General features: G+C 44.5%; 1 protein-coding gene across 3 annotated transcripts in view; it reads right to left on the reverse strand.

Annotated features, from left to right (window-relative positions):
* Positions 1-14,275, reverse strand: part of DOT1L (DOT1 like histone lysine methyltransferase) — a 604,393-nt gene that overhangs the window by 191,244 nt on the left and 398,874 nt on the right. For all 3 annotated transcript variants that reach the window (XM_033954025.1, XM_033954026.1, XM_033954024.1), the window contains exon 15: positions 9,250-9,363. In XM_033954025.1, coding sequence (XP_033809916.1) covers positions 9,250-9,363 — 114 coding nt within the window. The remainder of the gene's footprint in view (positions 1-9,249; positions 9,364-14,275) is intronic.

Consider the following 14,275-nt stretch of genomic DNA (forward strand, 5'->3'; position numbering starts at 1 on the left):
GCCCTGGCCTCAGAATTCCCACCCTGATACGCCACAAACACCACCCATCCTATAAAACCCCCCGTAAAGTCAACCACGCCTCTCTAAAACCTGTCCCCGCCTCCACTCTCCCCGACCTTACCTCTGATTCTCTCACCCCAGACCCGACACTTTATTGCAATGCCAGATCCGCTTGTAATAAGATTCAAATCTTGAAGGACCTACTTGAGGACTCAGACCCCGGATTCCTATTCATCACAGAATCTTGGATCACAAAAGATGACCAATTTACTCAAAATGAACTTTGCTCCCACGGCTACCAAGGCCTCTTCTCTCCTAGAACTAACCGAAAAGGAGGCGGCCTGGCTCTCCTTTTCAAATCATTCTTCGATGTCCAGCTCTTTGAAAAGGGCAGCCTCTCCTCATTAGAATACATTTTAGCCTCATCCACTGGATATCCTGCTCCTACACCGCTCACCTACCCCTTGGAATAATTTTTCTGAACTCGTCTTTGAAACCATAACAAACGCCTTCCTCAAATTTCAAAGATTACTGACCATCGGAGATATCAATCTCCACCTTGACGATGTCACCAGCAAGGATGCAATTGAATGTAATAGCTTCCTCTCCTCTTTAGGCTTCCCCCCCACTCCACACTCTCCCCAACCCACGAAAAAGGCCACACACTAGACCTCATCAATTTTCTAGATCTCACTACCCACAAAACCTACGACATTCGCTGGAAAATCATCCCCTGGTCCGACCACTTCCTAGGGGCTTTCTGTCTCCCAATCTTCATGTCACATCTTGGGTCCCCATCCCGCACCTCAAATTCTATTACCTTCCGAAAAAAAATCTCGAGCGATCTGTTCTGGACCAATTTTCTTGACAAATTTTCCCCCATCCCTAAACCTGCAGAACCAGAAACTAACTGGCAAAACTGGGTTGCCCTCTCCGAGTCCACCTTCCATTCCCTCGCCCCTCTCTCCACTAAAACCATCTCCTATTCCCGTAAGGCCCCTTGGTCGATTGGAATCAAAGATTTGTAGGAGATTGCAGGTGGGAAGAAGCGCCTCAAGGTGGAGACCTTATCGCTGAAGAACTTTGCTAGAGAATCGGCTGAGGGGGAGGATGGAGTCATTTTTGGAGGTTAAGGAACGCCAGATGTTAAATAATGTGCTACTCTGGTTGTTGGATTTGGAGATTTTGTCACCGTAGAAGTTTTTCCTTGCTTTTTTTAGAACAGTATTGTAGAATTTAATATTGACCCTCCAGGAGTGTCTGTCTGTAGGGGATTTAGATTTTTTCCATTTTCGTTCCAGAGCTCGGCATTTCTGTTTCAGTTCTCTGTGGTATGGGAGGTACCAAGGGGCCTTACGGGAATAGGAGATGGTTTTAGTGGAGAGAGGGGCGAGGGAATGGAAGGTGGACTCGGAGAGGACAACCCAGTTTTGCCAGTTAGTTTCTGGTTCTGCAGGTTTAGCGATGGGGGAAAATTTGTCAAGAAAATTGGTCCAGAACAGATCGCTCGAGATTTTTTTTCGGAAGGTAATAGAATTTGAGGTGCGGGATGGGGGCCCAAGATGTGACATGAAGATTGGGAGACAGAAAGCCCCTAGGAAGTGGTCGGATTATTGACAAGTCAGGGCTGCAATTCAAGATAGACTGGACCTCTCCCCTGAACACTATAAGAAGAAAATTTAGGAAGTGGGACTTCCAAGTTTCAGAAAAGCCTTGGGCCGTGGCCCAAAGTTTGATGGATTTGGGCCATATGTTGGCTCAAGCCATACAGACATATAAGCCCTGGAAATAGTTAACACCATGGCACTGTAACAAATCATAAATATTTTACCTCTTGCTGTACAAGTATGGGTCACTAGACAGACACGACTTTGGAAGAGGTTGATACATTAAAGGGCAGGAAACCAAGAGCAGGGTTCTGAAAAAGAATTATTCTTTACCCGTCCCCAAGGGCCCTCAAAGAAGACCACTGAAGGGAGAGGTTAATTGAGGGGACACCACCTAAAGGGGTAGGAATCCTGGGAAGGGAATGGAAAGGGAGACTCCTCTGACCACACCTTGTTCACCCTAAGATGTTTCAGTTGTAGAGAGGAAGGCCACTTTAAAAAGGAATATCCTTAAAAGGACTGTTCTTTTACAGGGGTAGGAGTAACCTCTGATGACTGGGATGAGATCAATCTAGATCAAGGAATTATGGGGGCGAGGATAATGGGGGTGGATGTGGTAGTTCTTCTGGATATAGCTACTGGACAATCTTTGATGTCTAGACTAGAGAATGACACGGGGAAAAAATCTGTCCCCGTCACCGGCCCACCATCCTCTGTACTGCCCCATCACCGCCATTCCTTTCACCGCCCCGTCACCGCCACTGCCATCCCATTCACCGCCCCATCACTGTCCCCGCTGCATCCATATAAGTACTGTAATATTTAGCTTATTCCTTTCTTATAAATCAAAGTTCCTGCTGCTAAACTAGAGAAAGAGATGTTCAGCTGGCAGGGCTTTGTTTATAAATTTTTATCAATATAATATAATTTTTATCAATTTATATCAATAAATAAATATAATTTTTTTTCTACCTTTGTTGTCTGGTTTCTGCTTTCCACATCTTCTCATTCAATTCCTTCCATCCACTGTGTGTCTTCTCTCTGCATCTTCCATTTGCTGTTACTGTGCCTCTCCCTTCACTCTCCCCCAATTGGTCTAGCACCCATCTTCTTCCCTCCGCTCCCCCATAGTCTGGCATCTGTCTTCTTCCCTTCCAGCATCTTCTCCCCACTCTGTCTTCCACATTTCCCTTCAGGGTCTTTTCCTCTACCCTCTTTCAATGTCTGTTCTATTCCTTTCCACCACCACCCTTCCCTCCCTCCTTTACCATCTGTTCCTTTCTACCACTCTTCAGCTCCTCTCGCGTGGCCTAACTATCTACCTCCCTCCCTCTTATTTTTGTGGCACGTTACAATGTAATTTGTGCAAGCCACTGGAGCCTGCGAGCTCGGTCCCTGTCCTATCCCCACAAACCATCTCGCTTCTGTGCTATTTTCCCCATTTCTAATATCTCTCCTATGTATCTGCCATTGCCACCCCCCCCGTGTCCATATACCATCCCCATGGCATGTCCCCTTTATGTCTCTGTCCCTATGACCCATGCACATAATTTCCCCTCTTTCTGTTACCTTCCTCTGTCCAGATTTCCCCTATCTTCCTCTTCCATACCAGTGTGTCTCTTCTTTTCAACCCCATCTAGCTTCTTTCCCTCTTTCTCCCCCCCCCCCTGCTTCCAGCATCTGACTCACCTGTCTTCCCCTTTCTCTCCTGCTGTGGGTTTCTTTCTTTCCCTCTTCATCCCCTTGGCCCAGAATTTTTTTTCCTTTCACTCCCTTCTTCCTAGTATGAGCCGGGAACACACGCGATCGCACGATCTAGCAGCCCCCACCTACCCGATCGCAGCGTTTAGCCAGCTCCCTCCCTCCACCTCACCTTATATTCAGAGTTTTGCCGGATTCCTTTTTCCTGAGCTGCACGCGTTCAAAAAGACGTGCACGCGCGGCTGCGTGAGTCCATCAAACTTCTCCTCTCCTGCAACTTCCTGTTTCCAGTTGCATCAGAGGAGAAGATTGATGGACTCGCGCAGCTGCGCGTGCACGGCTTTTTGAACGCGTGCAGCTCAGGAAAAAGGAAGCCGGCAAACTCAGAATATAAGGTGAGGTGGAGGGAGGGAGCTGGCTAAACGCTACGGGCAGGCGGTGGCTGTGGGGACCGCGATCCTTAATGCCTCACTGCGGAGACAAGACCATTCACTGAAGCGACTGTTATTTTTCTTTCCCCGTTCCGGCGGGTTACCCGCAGCTAAATGCAGCTAGCCGCGGGTAACCGCCACCGTGTCATTCTCTAGTCTAGACCAGTGTTTCTCAACATAGTAAGGTCTTTATCCAAACCAGCCTGAAGAAAGGTGAGAATTAGCACAATCAGAGCTGAATAAGAGTCCACTTGGTCCTGGACACACCAATGTTGGAAGGCCTTCCACGCCTCAGCATAAGCAGACACCTTAGATGACTTCTTAGACTTCAGAAGAGTACATAAGAACATAAGAATTGCTGCTGCTGGGTCAGACCAGTGGTCCATCCTGCTCAGCAGTCCGCTCACGCGGCGGCCCCTAGGTCAAGACCAGTGCTCCAAATGAGTCCAGTCTCACCAGTTTAGCATGAACTTGTCCAACCCTGGAGGGTGTTTTCCCCTATAACAACCAGGGTAGAATATCTCTTATGCTCTAAGGCTGCGCGCTCAATAGCTATGCCATAAGAGAAAAGTGACCTGAATCTCCATGGATACCAGACCCTGCATGAGAAACTCCAGATAGATGCTCAGCCAAAGGCTGCAACCCTTGTGCAGCCTCATCAGATCTGCGTACCATGGTCTTTGAGGCAAATCTGGAGCCATTAAAATGATGTGGCCCGGATGAGCCTTGATCCTCCGAATGACCTGGCCCAGCTTTGGCCAAAGAGGAAAAACATACAGGAGAATCTCCTGAGGCCCCAGCTACACCAGAGCATCGAGCCCCTCGCATCCAGACTCAGATCTTCGACTGAAGAAGCGATCCATTTTTTAGTTTCTTGCCGCGGCCATGAGATTGAAACGGGGCCACCCCACTAATGCTTGAAATGCCTCTCGGGACAGGACCCACTCGCCTGGATCCAAAGTCTCTCTGCTTGAACGTTGTTTACTCCACCACTCTGTCGCTAGTGCTAGGAGATAATGCTCTGCCCAAGGAAAAAGAAGGTGGGCTTCCTGAGCCAGAGAAGCGCTCTTGGTCCCTCCCAGGCAATTGATATAAGCTACTGCTGTTGCATTGTCGGAGAAGACCCTGACTGTTTGGCCCTCCAGTGTCTTCTCCATTCTCATGAGAGCTAGTTGAATAGCTCTGTGCTCCAACCGGTTGATTGACCACTTTCGCTGAGAGGATGTCCAACACCCCTGAACAGGACAACAATTGCAATGCACTCCCCAACCCCAAAGGCTGGCATCTGTCATCACCACAATCCAGGAGGCAATGTGTAGCAGTAAGCCCCTGCAGAGCAATTGCGGGAGAAGCCACCAGTCCATGCTTGCTCAGGCTTACAGAGTCCAAGGTAGATGGGTATGCAATGCATCGCTGTGCGGAGACAAGTGAGAGAACAAAGCATGCTGAAAAGGACACTTGTGCACCCTCACCCAAGATAGCTCAGCGTGGCAACCATAGATCCCAGAACATGAAGATAATCCCATGCCGTTCCAGAAAGAAGAAATCTGGGCACAGTTTCTGCCTGCAGGCTTCTGGTGTTGAAAAGGACTCCCAGGAATTCTAGCAATTGCGTGGGCGTCAGATAGTTCTTCCTGAAGTTGACAATCCAGCCCAGGTCTTCCAGCACCACCGTGTGTCATCTCTCAGCCAACGAGGGAGCTCTGATCAGCCAGTTGTCCAAGTAAGGGTGAACCTGGAGACCCATGTTCCGCAGGTAAGTTGCCACTACTACCATCACCCTTGGTGAAGGTCCGGGGTTCTGTCGTTAGCCCAAAAGGCAGTGCCGAGAACTGATAATGCTGGTCCAGAACATGAAACCGCAAGAATTTGCAGAGGGCTGGAAAAATAGGAATGTGTAAGTACACCTCTGTGAGATCCAGAGAGGAAAGAAACTGCTACAATAACTAAACGCACAGTTTCCATTTGGAATCGAGGAATCTTGAGACACATTCATGGTACCGCCCAAGGGTACCATGCTGAAGATCCAGAATAGGTCTCCAATCTTGAGACGGTCTGGAATGCTGTGATCCCTGAAAATTAGAACATCCAGAACCAGGGTCTGGGTCTACTATTGAGCAAAGTCTTAGGGCGACAGTCCATCACCGAATCCATAAGATCATCCAGACTTTTGCCAAACAATAACTGCCCCTTAAAAGGCAACCTAGCCAAAATAGTCTTGGAAATGGAATCACCAGCCCATTGGCGGACCCAGAGCATCTGGGGCAGAGATGGAGTACGCTGACACCTTTGTCAAAACTCTCATGAGATCATACAATGTATCTGACATATAATCTGTCCCAGTCATCAGAAGTTGAAGAGGGGGATCCACTGCCTTACTATCCAGGGCACGCAGTCAAGACCGGCATGTTCCACAAACAATGTCGCCAAAGCATCCTTGATACCTAAAGTAGCTGCATCAAAATGTTTCCTGAGGACCACACCACCCAGCGGTCCTGCATGTCCTTTAACAAAGCACCATCTTTACTGGGGAGAGAGATGCACTTAGTCATCTGCGCCACCAAAGAATCTACCCTGGGCTGACCAAAAAGTTGCTGACACTCCTATATAAACGGGACCTAGCTCTAGCAATTTTCAGAGAACCCTCTGGAGAGTCAAACTGCTCTGAGACCAGAACACTCATATCAGGGTGCCAGGGAAAGGTAGCTGACTGCAAGCGCACACCACATAATAAGGAGGAAGAAGTGAACGGAGCCGGCTGAGTGACTAAATTCAATTCTTGCAACTATTCAGAAATAAGGTCTGGCAGGGCTGCGAACTTAAATAAATGCAAGACAGCAGAATCATTCACAGGATCTAAGACCACAGAGGGATCTGCAGATCCAGCACAAAGCCCCTGATTCCCACTCCAGGAAGCGCTGTACTTGCAAACAAGGGATCAGTAAGGGAAACATCAGCATCTGGGTCCCCCAGATCAGGATCAAGTAGCGCAAAAGCCGCAGCAGGCTGTGGCGAGGCCTTTCCCAGAGGCACCATGCCACTAAGAGATGCCACGGAGGAGGATTAAGACTGTTTAGGGGGAGAACACTTGGTCTGAAACTCTGACCACAAAAATTTTATAAATTTTAAAAAAGTGTACCGCTCCTGGGGCAGAAAGTCACATTTAGATGATTTGCATTTGCGTTTCTTTGGCTGCAGAGGGTCCGCAGCCTGGCTGACAAACTACTAAAACACTGAAAATTGGTACAGGAATGATATGATCCCCGTACAATTCTTAACCATCGATGGTGTGAGTAAATGCACTGCCAATTAAATCCTAGGAAAATTAAATCAAGGAAAAGGCACTATTCAGTACGAGCCTGCAGAAACCCTTAAGAAGACCAATGGCTCCAGGCAGGTATTTATTGAGTGACAAGCACTTTAGATTGAAATCTAAATAAATCCTGCCCCGTACATCACCAGTTATTGGCAAGGGAAAACTTTTGGATCTTCAATTTACAAGCATTTTCCCCTCATGGATTGAATGAAAATGTTGATAAGTGCTTTACTTAACCTTGTATATGCTAATTTCTGTTTGCTGGTTCCCCCAGCGTTATGACGTAGGTGCGTTGCGGTGGGTGGGGCCTCTTTGGTGATTTTAAAAAGGGCCCTTCATTCCAATATGTCTGTGAAAGCAGCGTGATTGTGCCGCAGCCCGTGGGCGTCTTGAACCTTTGATTAAGTTTTGGTTCTTTGGACATCCATTCATTTAATGTTTTTCGGTGATTATTCCTCCCTCCTGATGAGGGCATTGGAACAGGACCTGTCGAGCAGAGTGAGTGAGCGGAGCGAGTGGAAAAAAGAGTGGATGGATTCATGACTGCAGTTGAAGATACAGCATGCAGTGGAAACCCAGTGTGGACTAATCACTGAATATGAATTTTTCTCGGATTCATAATATGGATTCGGTATCCGCCTTTGACTGACTTCCCCAGCTGCTTGGCTAAGTACTTTATTTACTCTTTGATGTGGATGGGGCATTTCATTTTATTTTGCCCTTTTTTTAGAGTGAATCATATTATTAGTCCCTTGATTGAATTTTAGGACTGCTCCAGCTGGAGCATCAGGGAGTTTTTGTTTTCAGCTTGTTCACGGACTTCTTATATTACTTTTGATTGTGGACTCTTTCACTTTTCTACATTTTTTCTTTTGGGGGTACATTTATTCTGTCATGCATTTTTTCATTATTTTTTTCACTTTTTTGAGTTTTTCACTGGTTGTATTGTGTGGACTTTGGACTTCCGGGGGATTTTTTGTTTAATTTTTTTGACCCCGGTCTTCAGTTTATGGTTATTTTTGGATTTATATATATTTTTATGAGAATTCCCCTGGCAGGGCTTTTTCTATCATCTCCTTATATGTTGATATTTTCCCTTTCTGGTACCTCTTTGGTGGCGTTCATGCACTTGATTATTGTACCAGTTTATTTATTTCATTTTATTTATAAGTGGCATGATGATGTACGGGGCAGAATTTATTTAGATTTCAATCTAAAGTGCTTGTCACTCAATAAATACCTGCCTGGAGCCATTGGTCTTCTTAAGGGTTTCTGCAGGCTCATACTGAATAGTGCCTTTTCCTTGATTTCATTTTCCTAGGATTTAACTGGCAGTGCATTTACTCACACCATCGATGGTTAAGAATTGTACGGGGATCATATCATTCCTGTACCAATTTTCAGTGTTTTGATTTACATTTTGTGTATTGGTACATATTTAGGTTTTTGTTGGCCGAGTTGACAAAGTACTAGCCATACCAAGCCCCGAAAACAATGATGGCTGCCTCGCTGGGCTAGCTAAGCGTTTAGTCACCTGCTTTAGTAGTGGGGAAGCTAAGTTGGGCACTATGGTAGCACATGGCACAAGAACGCTCTAAAAGCCCTAAATTTGCACAATCCTGGCAAGAATCCATATTAGGAGAGCCTAAGGATTCCATCCCAGCAGTTTACTAGGCAAAATTTGCAGTTTTGAAGAAGCAGAGAACTTTAGAAAAAAAGATAGCTAAAAATCCAAGATAGCCGCCGTCAAAAAATTAATCGTGATATTTTTCACACTTCCCAAACGGTAAAAATAGTGATTTTAGGAATTTTCAGAGGGGGGGGAGAACATAGGGGAACATCTAGAAACCTTCAAAACTCCACTTCTCCAATCTCTCTCAATGATCACTGCTGCAGCCTGCTTTCAGATCTAACAATGACTTCATGATAAACCTGACTTCTAATATCTCAGGAAGCTGAAGATGCAATTTCACAAGACTGCTGCCAAACCACTCTCAATTCATAATCATCTGATAGCTCTAATATTGCTTTAGAATTTTTTGCCTTACTCAACTAAAACACTTGAAACTGTGTCATCCTAGACTACTTGAAAAGTGTTACAATAAAAAGGGATCCTTCATAATATTGAATTCACACAATACATGTTCTTCCTTACCTCTTTTCTAACATTGTCTATGGAAAACAAGTTTATTACCTAGCAGCTTCTGTAGTGCAGGTGGGGTGGGTGCCACTAACAGCTGATTGGATGGATGTCGTTGTACTTTAGGAGGTAGCTGGTAGTATGGACTATGAGGTGACTTGTAGGTATCTGCAAAGAAATAAAAGGTGACTAAGGATTAAAATAGAGACAATGTTTAAAAATGAAATACAATTTTTTCTCATATATATTTGTTTATATGATCAGACCTATTTGTGAAACCATATTTTTGAGCTAAAAGTAAAATCACACCAAGTGATGACCACAATTAATAAAACAGACTGTAAAAATGGAAAGCATGACTAGGGACCCCACTGGTACGAGTATTTTGCTATACAATTATTGGGGATGTGGAACCTTGATCCAGTTGTAGCATGTGAGCCTAGTATCCCTAACAAAGGGATCAATTACAGACAGATATACCATACCACAATTACAGTTATGTTTTCTCAATTAAGTGAACTGGCTGGAGAATAGGGCAAAAGAATGGTGTCAGCAAACATCGGGATACTGAAATCATTGCTCAAAGAAACCTGAATGTATCGTTTCTGTCACCAGAGGAATCCTTTCAGTTTTCCCCTAAACAGAGCAGTCCCTGCAGTTACTGTCCCAGCCCGACGGGCTTATTGTACTTATGAAAGACTTTCTAAACTAGATTGGACTTTCTTTGATTTATCATAGTTACTTACCATAACAGGTGTTATCCGGAGACAGCAGGCAGATAGTCTCACATATGGGTGACATCATCAACGGAGCCCAGTATGGACAGTTTGACAAGTAAACTGTCACTAAGTTTTTAGAAACTTCGTGACTGCCCGCACCGCACATGTGTGACTGCCTTCCCACCCACTGAGGCTGGCGGTACCTCAGTTCCGTAAGCAAGTAAGAAGCTAACCAGGGGAAGTGGGAGGGATATGAAAATATCTGCCTGCTATCTCCGGATAACACCTGTTATGGTAAGTAACTGTGCTTTATCCTAGGACAAGCAGGCAGCATATTCTCACATATGGGACTCCCTAGCTTACTGCAATGGGATGGAGGGAGAGTTGGCCATCAAGAAAATAAATTTTGTAAAACTGCTTGGCCAAATTGCCCATTTCATCTGAAATATGATCCAGACAGTAATGAGACATAAACGTGTGAACTGAGGACTAAATAGCTGCTTTGCAGATTTCATCAATGGGGAGTGGAATGAATGCAACTGAAGCTGCCATAGCTCAAACTTTATGCACTGTAACATGACCTCTGAGCTGCAGTCCAGCCTGAGCACAGCAGAAGGAAATACAGGCCGCAAGCCATGTAAAAATAGTTCTCTTGGTTACTGGACAGCCAATCTGTTGGGATCAAAGGAGATGAACAATTGAGGAGACGGTTCTGTGTGGCTTATTCCTGTGTAAGTAAGAAGCCAAGGTCTTTTACAGTCCAAGGTTTGAAGAGTTGTTTTGCCAGGGTGAGAATGAGGCTTTGGAAAGAAAACTGAAAGCATAATTGACTGATTTAGATGAAATTCCATGACCACTTTTGGCAAGAATTTAGGATGGGTGCAGAGAACCACCTTATTATGGTGGAAAACTGTAAAAGATGGGTCTGACACCAACGCTTGAAGCTCACTTACTCGACGAGCAGAATTGATGGAAATTAAAAATACCACTTTCCAAGTTAGATATTTAAGATGAGCAGAAGACATTGGTCCAAATGGAGGGTTCATCAGTCTGGTGAGAACAACATTACGATCCCAAACCACTGGACGTGGTTTGATGTTGAAAAGACCCTTCCAAACAATGGTCCTACTCCTACTTCATACCAAGCCACTGGAATCGACTGCCATCGCAGATCAGATCTCTTGAAGGTCTCCTCAACTTCAGAAAAGTAATAAAAACATACCTCTTCATCTGATCCCCTGCTCTAGATCCATGGAATTGTATATTGGTAACCAAACCAGTCTGTGCGATGTAAGGATAACTACACCTAATATGTGCCAACTAGGAGGAAAACTTGCATTGTAATCTTATACTGATATTATGTATATTTAACCTGTAAGCCATTCTGCGCTCTTTTGGAACAACAGGATAGAAAATGAATTAAATAAATAAATCTGAAAACAAGAGGATGAACAGCAAGAGATTTATTGCTGACTTGAACATGGAAGGCACTGATAGCACTGCACAACAATTTTTTGGTTAAGTCTTGATTCCTGAAAAGTTTTTGGTGATTATGACAGGTACCAACTTGGTATGCTCAAATATGGTTTTGGTTTTACTGCATCACGTAAGAACTATGAGAAATAGACATTTTTATGTTTACTGACAATAAAATATATAGTCAAGTTTACGTTTCGCACAAGCGACTAAATGAAACAGAATTAAAAGTGTTTTGCTCCCGAGTTTCTTTTATATTCAGTGTCTGGTGCATCACGTTGTAGCATCCAACAATAGTCGGCAAGCATTGACGGATTCCAATTGCCCTGGTATCGTTTCTCCATCGTAGCTATGTCTTGATGAAACCTTTCACCGTGCTCGTCACTCACAGCACCGAGATTTGCGGGGAAGAAGTCCAAGTGTGAATGGAGGAAATGAATCTTGAGTGACATATTGCACTTCATTCTCTTGTATGCTTTGAGAAGTTTGTCTACCAGCTGAATGTAGTTTGGGGCTCTGTAATTGCCCAGAAAATTGTCAACAACGTCTTTCAAGGCTTTCCAGCCAATTTTTTCCGGCCCAACTAACAGATCTTCAAATCGCTTGTCACTCATAACATGTCTGATCTGGGGGCCAACAAAAATACCCTCTTTGATCTTGGCATCAGTTATTCTTGGGAACATCTATCTTAAATAACGAAAACCTTCCCCTTCCTTGTTCATTGCTTTCACAAAATTCTTCATGAGTCCCAGTTTAATGTGAAGAGGAGGCAAAAATATCTTTGTCGGGTCAACAAGCGATTCATGTGCTACATTTTTCTGTCCTGGAACTAACTTTTTACGGAGTGGCCAGTTCTTTCTAGAATAGTGCGACTCTCTGTCTCGGCTGTCCCATTCGCAGATGAAACAGCAGTACTTTGTATAGCCAAGCTGCAGTCCTAGTAACAGAGCAATGACTTTGAGGTCTCCACAGATATTCCAGTTATACCTGGTATACTGGACATACTTTAGTAACATTTCCATATTCTCATATGTTTCTTTCATATGTGCTGCATAGCCAACAGGTACTGAAGGATAAACGTTGCCATTGTGCAACAGAACAGCTTTCAGGCTTAACATTGACGAATCAATGAAAAGACGCCACTCTTCCGGGTTGTGATCACAACCAAAGACCGAGAACAATCCTTCAATGTCACAACAGAAACAGAGACTGTCGACTTGTGCAAAAAATTTGGTTATATCATGATGCCGGTCTCGAAACACAGAAATTTTCGTACCTGGTGATAGCAAACACCATTCCTGCAGTCTCGAACCTAGCAGCTCAGCTTTTGCTTTTGACAGACCCAAATCTCTGACCAAATCGTTCAATTCGGACTGTGTTATCAGATGTGGATCGCCTGATGAGGATGGTTCAAAATCCGGGTCAATGTCACTGTTAGAACCCTGCACTGCAGTTTCTTCATCTGGTTCGTCTAAGGTCCAATCCTCTGGTGGTTTCGGAACTGGAAGACTGTCATCATGTGGCATGGGTCTCATTGCTGAAGGCAGATTAGGATATTCAATTGACTTCTTGTTTTTGGCAGAGAAACCAGACACATTAGTCAAACAGAAATAACAGTCCGTCACATGGTCTTTCTGTTCTCGCCATATCATCGGAACAGCAAATGGCATCGTCTTTCGAGTACCTCTGAGCCAGGCTCTCAGACTAACAGCACATGTCGCACAGCAAATGTGAGGCGCCCATTGCTTGTCTTGATCACCTATTTTGCAGCCAAAATGATAGGCTTTCTTTACAAGGGCAGTCATCGAACGTCTCTGAGGCGTAAGTGTATATTTCCCACAGATATAGCAGAATGTGTCGCGGCTGTTACGACACCGACGAGACATATTGCCCGACACCAAAACGTCTATAGCATCAAGCTTACTTACTGTTATATTGCTACAGCTACTATACTACTATACTTTACTATACTGATACTATATACACACACGGACTATCTATATTAACCAAATGAGCAGGATCGGTGTATGGAAGCCACCATTATAGCATGGTGAGACAGCGCAAGCTCGTTCAGACCTGCCCAGACATGCCCAGGATGTCATCTTCCATAAAACAGCTTCCAACCTGGCTAGATTTTATGCATGGACATACCCAGGCGGCACAAACCGTTGTTGATAAGACACTTATGGGAGAAAAAATTGTTTGCATCCAAATATAAGAAAAAATCACGACAAAATTGAAGATTTCTCTGAAATGGTACGTGATGGGTAATTTTTGATGTAATATTCATGATCAGCACCCAAAATTCTATAAGAAACACCCAGCAGTGTTCAGGAAGCAAAAACTTTGTTGTGCAGTGTAGTACTAAAATGAACCCTTACTGAAGTGGTTTTAAGGCCTGAGTTGGGTAAGTGTAGAAGATATGGAGGAATATGAAGCATCTTCATTATGATCACACCATGCTGAAAACCGTGTCCACTTCTGTGGTAGCACTGCTGTGTAGAAGGTTTTCTGGATGCTTCTAAAATGACTCTGACTGAATCAGAAAGATCAGCATCTACTGAGGTTAGGCTGAGAGGTACCAAGCTGTCAGGTTTAACGACTGCAGACTGGGATGTAAAAGAGACCCTTGACTCTGAGTGAGAAGAGATGAAAAGATCTGCAGTGTTATTGGATCTTTGACCATGAGCTAAAGTAGAAGGGAGAACCACTGAGGTGCTATAAGGATCATGGTAGCCAAATCTTTGAACTTGAACAATATCTTGAGAATGAGAGGAATTGGAGGGAACACATAAAGGAACTTGTCCCTCCAATCCAAAAGGAAGGCATCTGCCTCCAGACGATGAGGAGAGTATTGCCTGGAACAGAATTGAGGCAGTTGTGAT

Source organism: Geotrypetes seraphini, chromosome 8 (genome assembly GCF_902459505.1).
Source record: "Geotrypetes seraphini chromosome 8, aGeoSer1.1, whole genome shotgun sequence".
Lineage (NCBI taxonomy): Eukaryota > Metazoa > Chordata > Amphibia > Gymnophiona > Dermophiidae > Geotrypetes > Geotrypetes seraphini.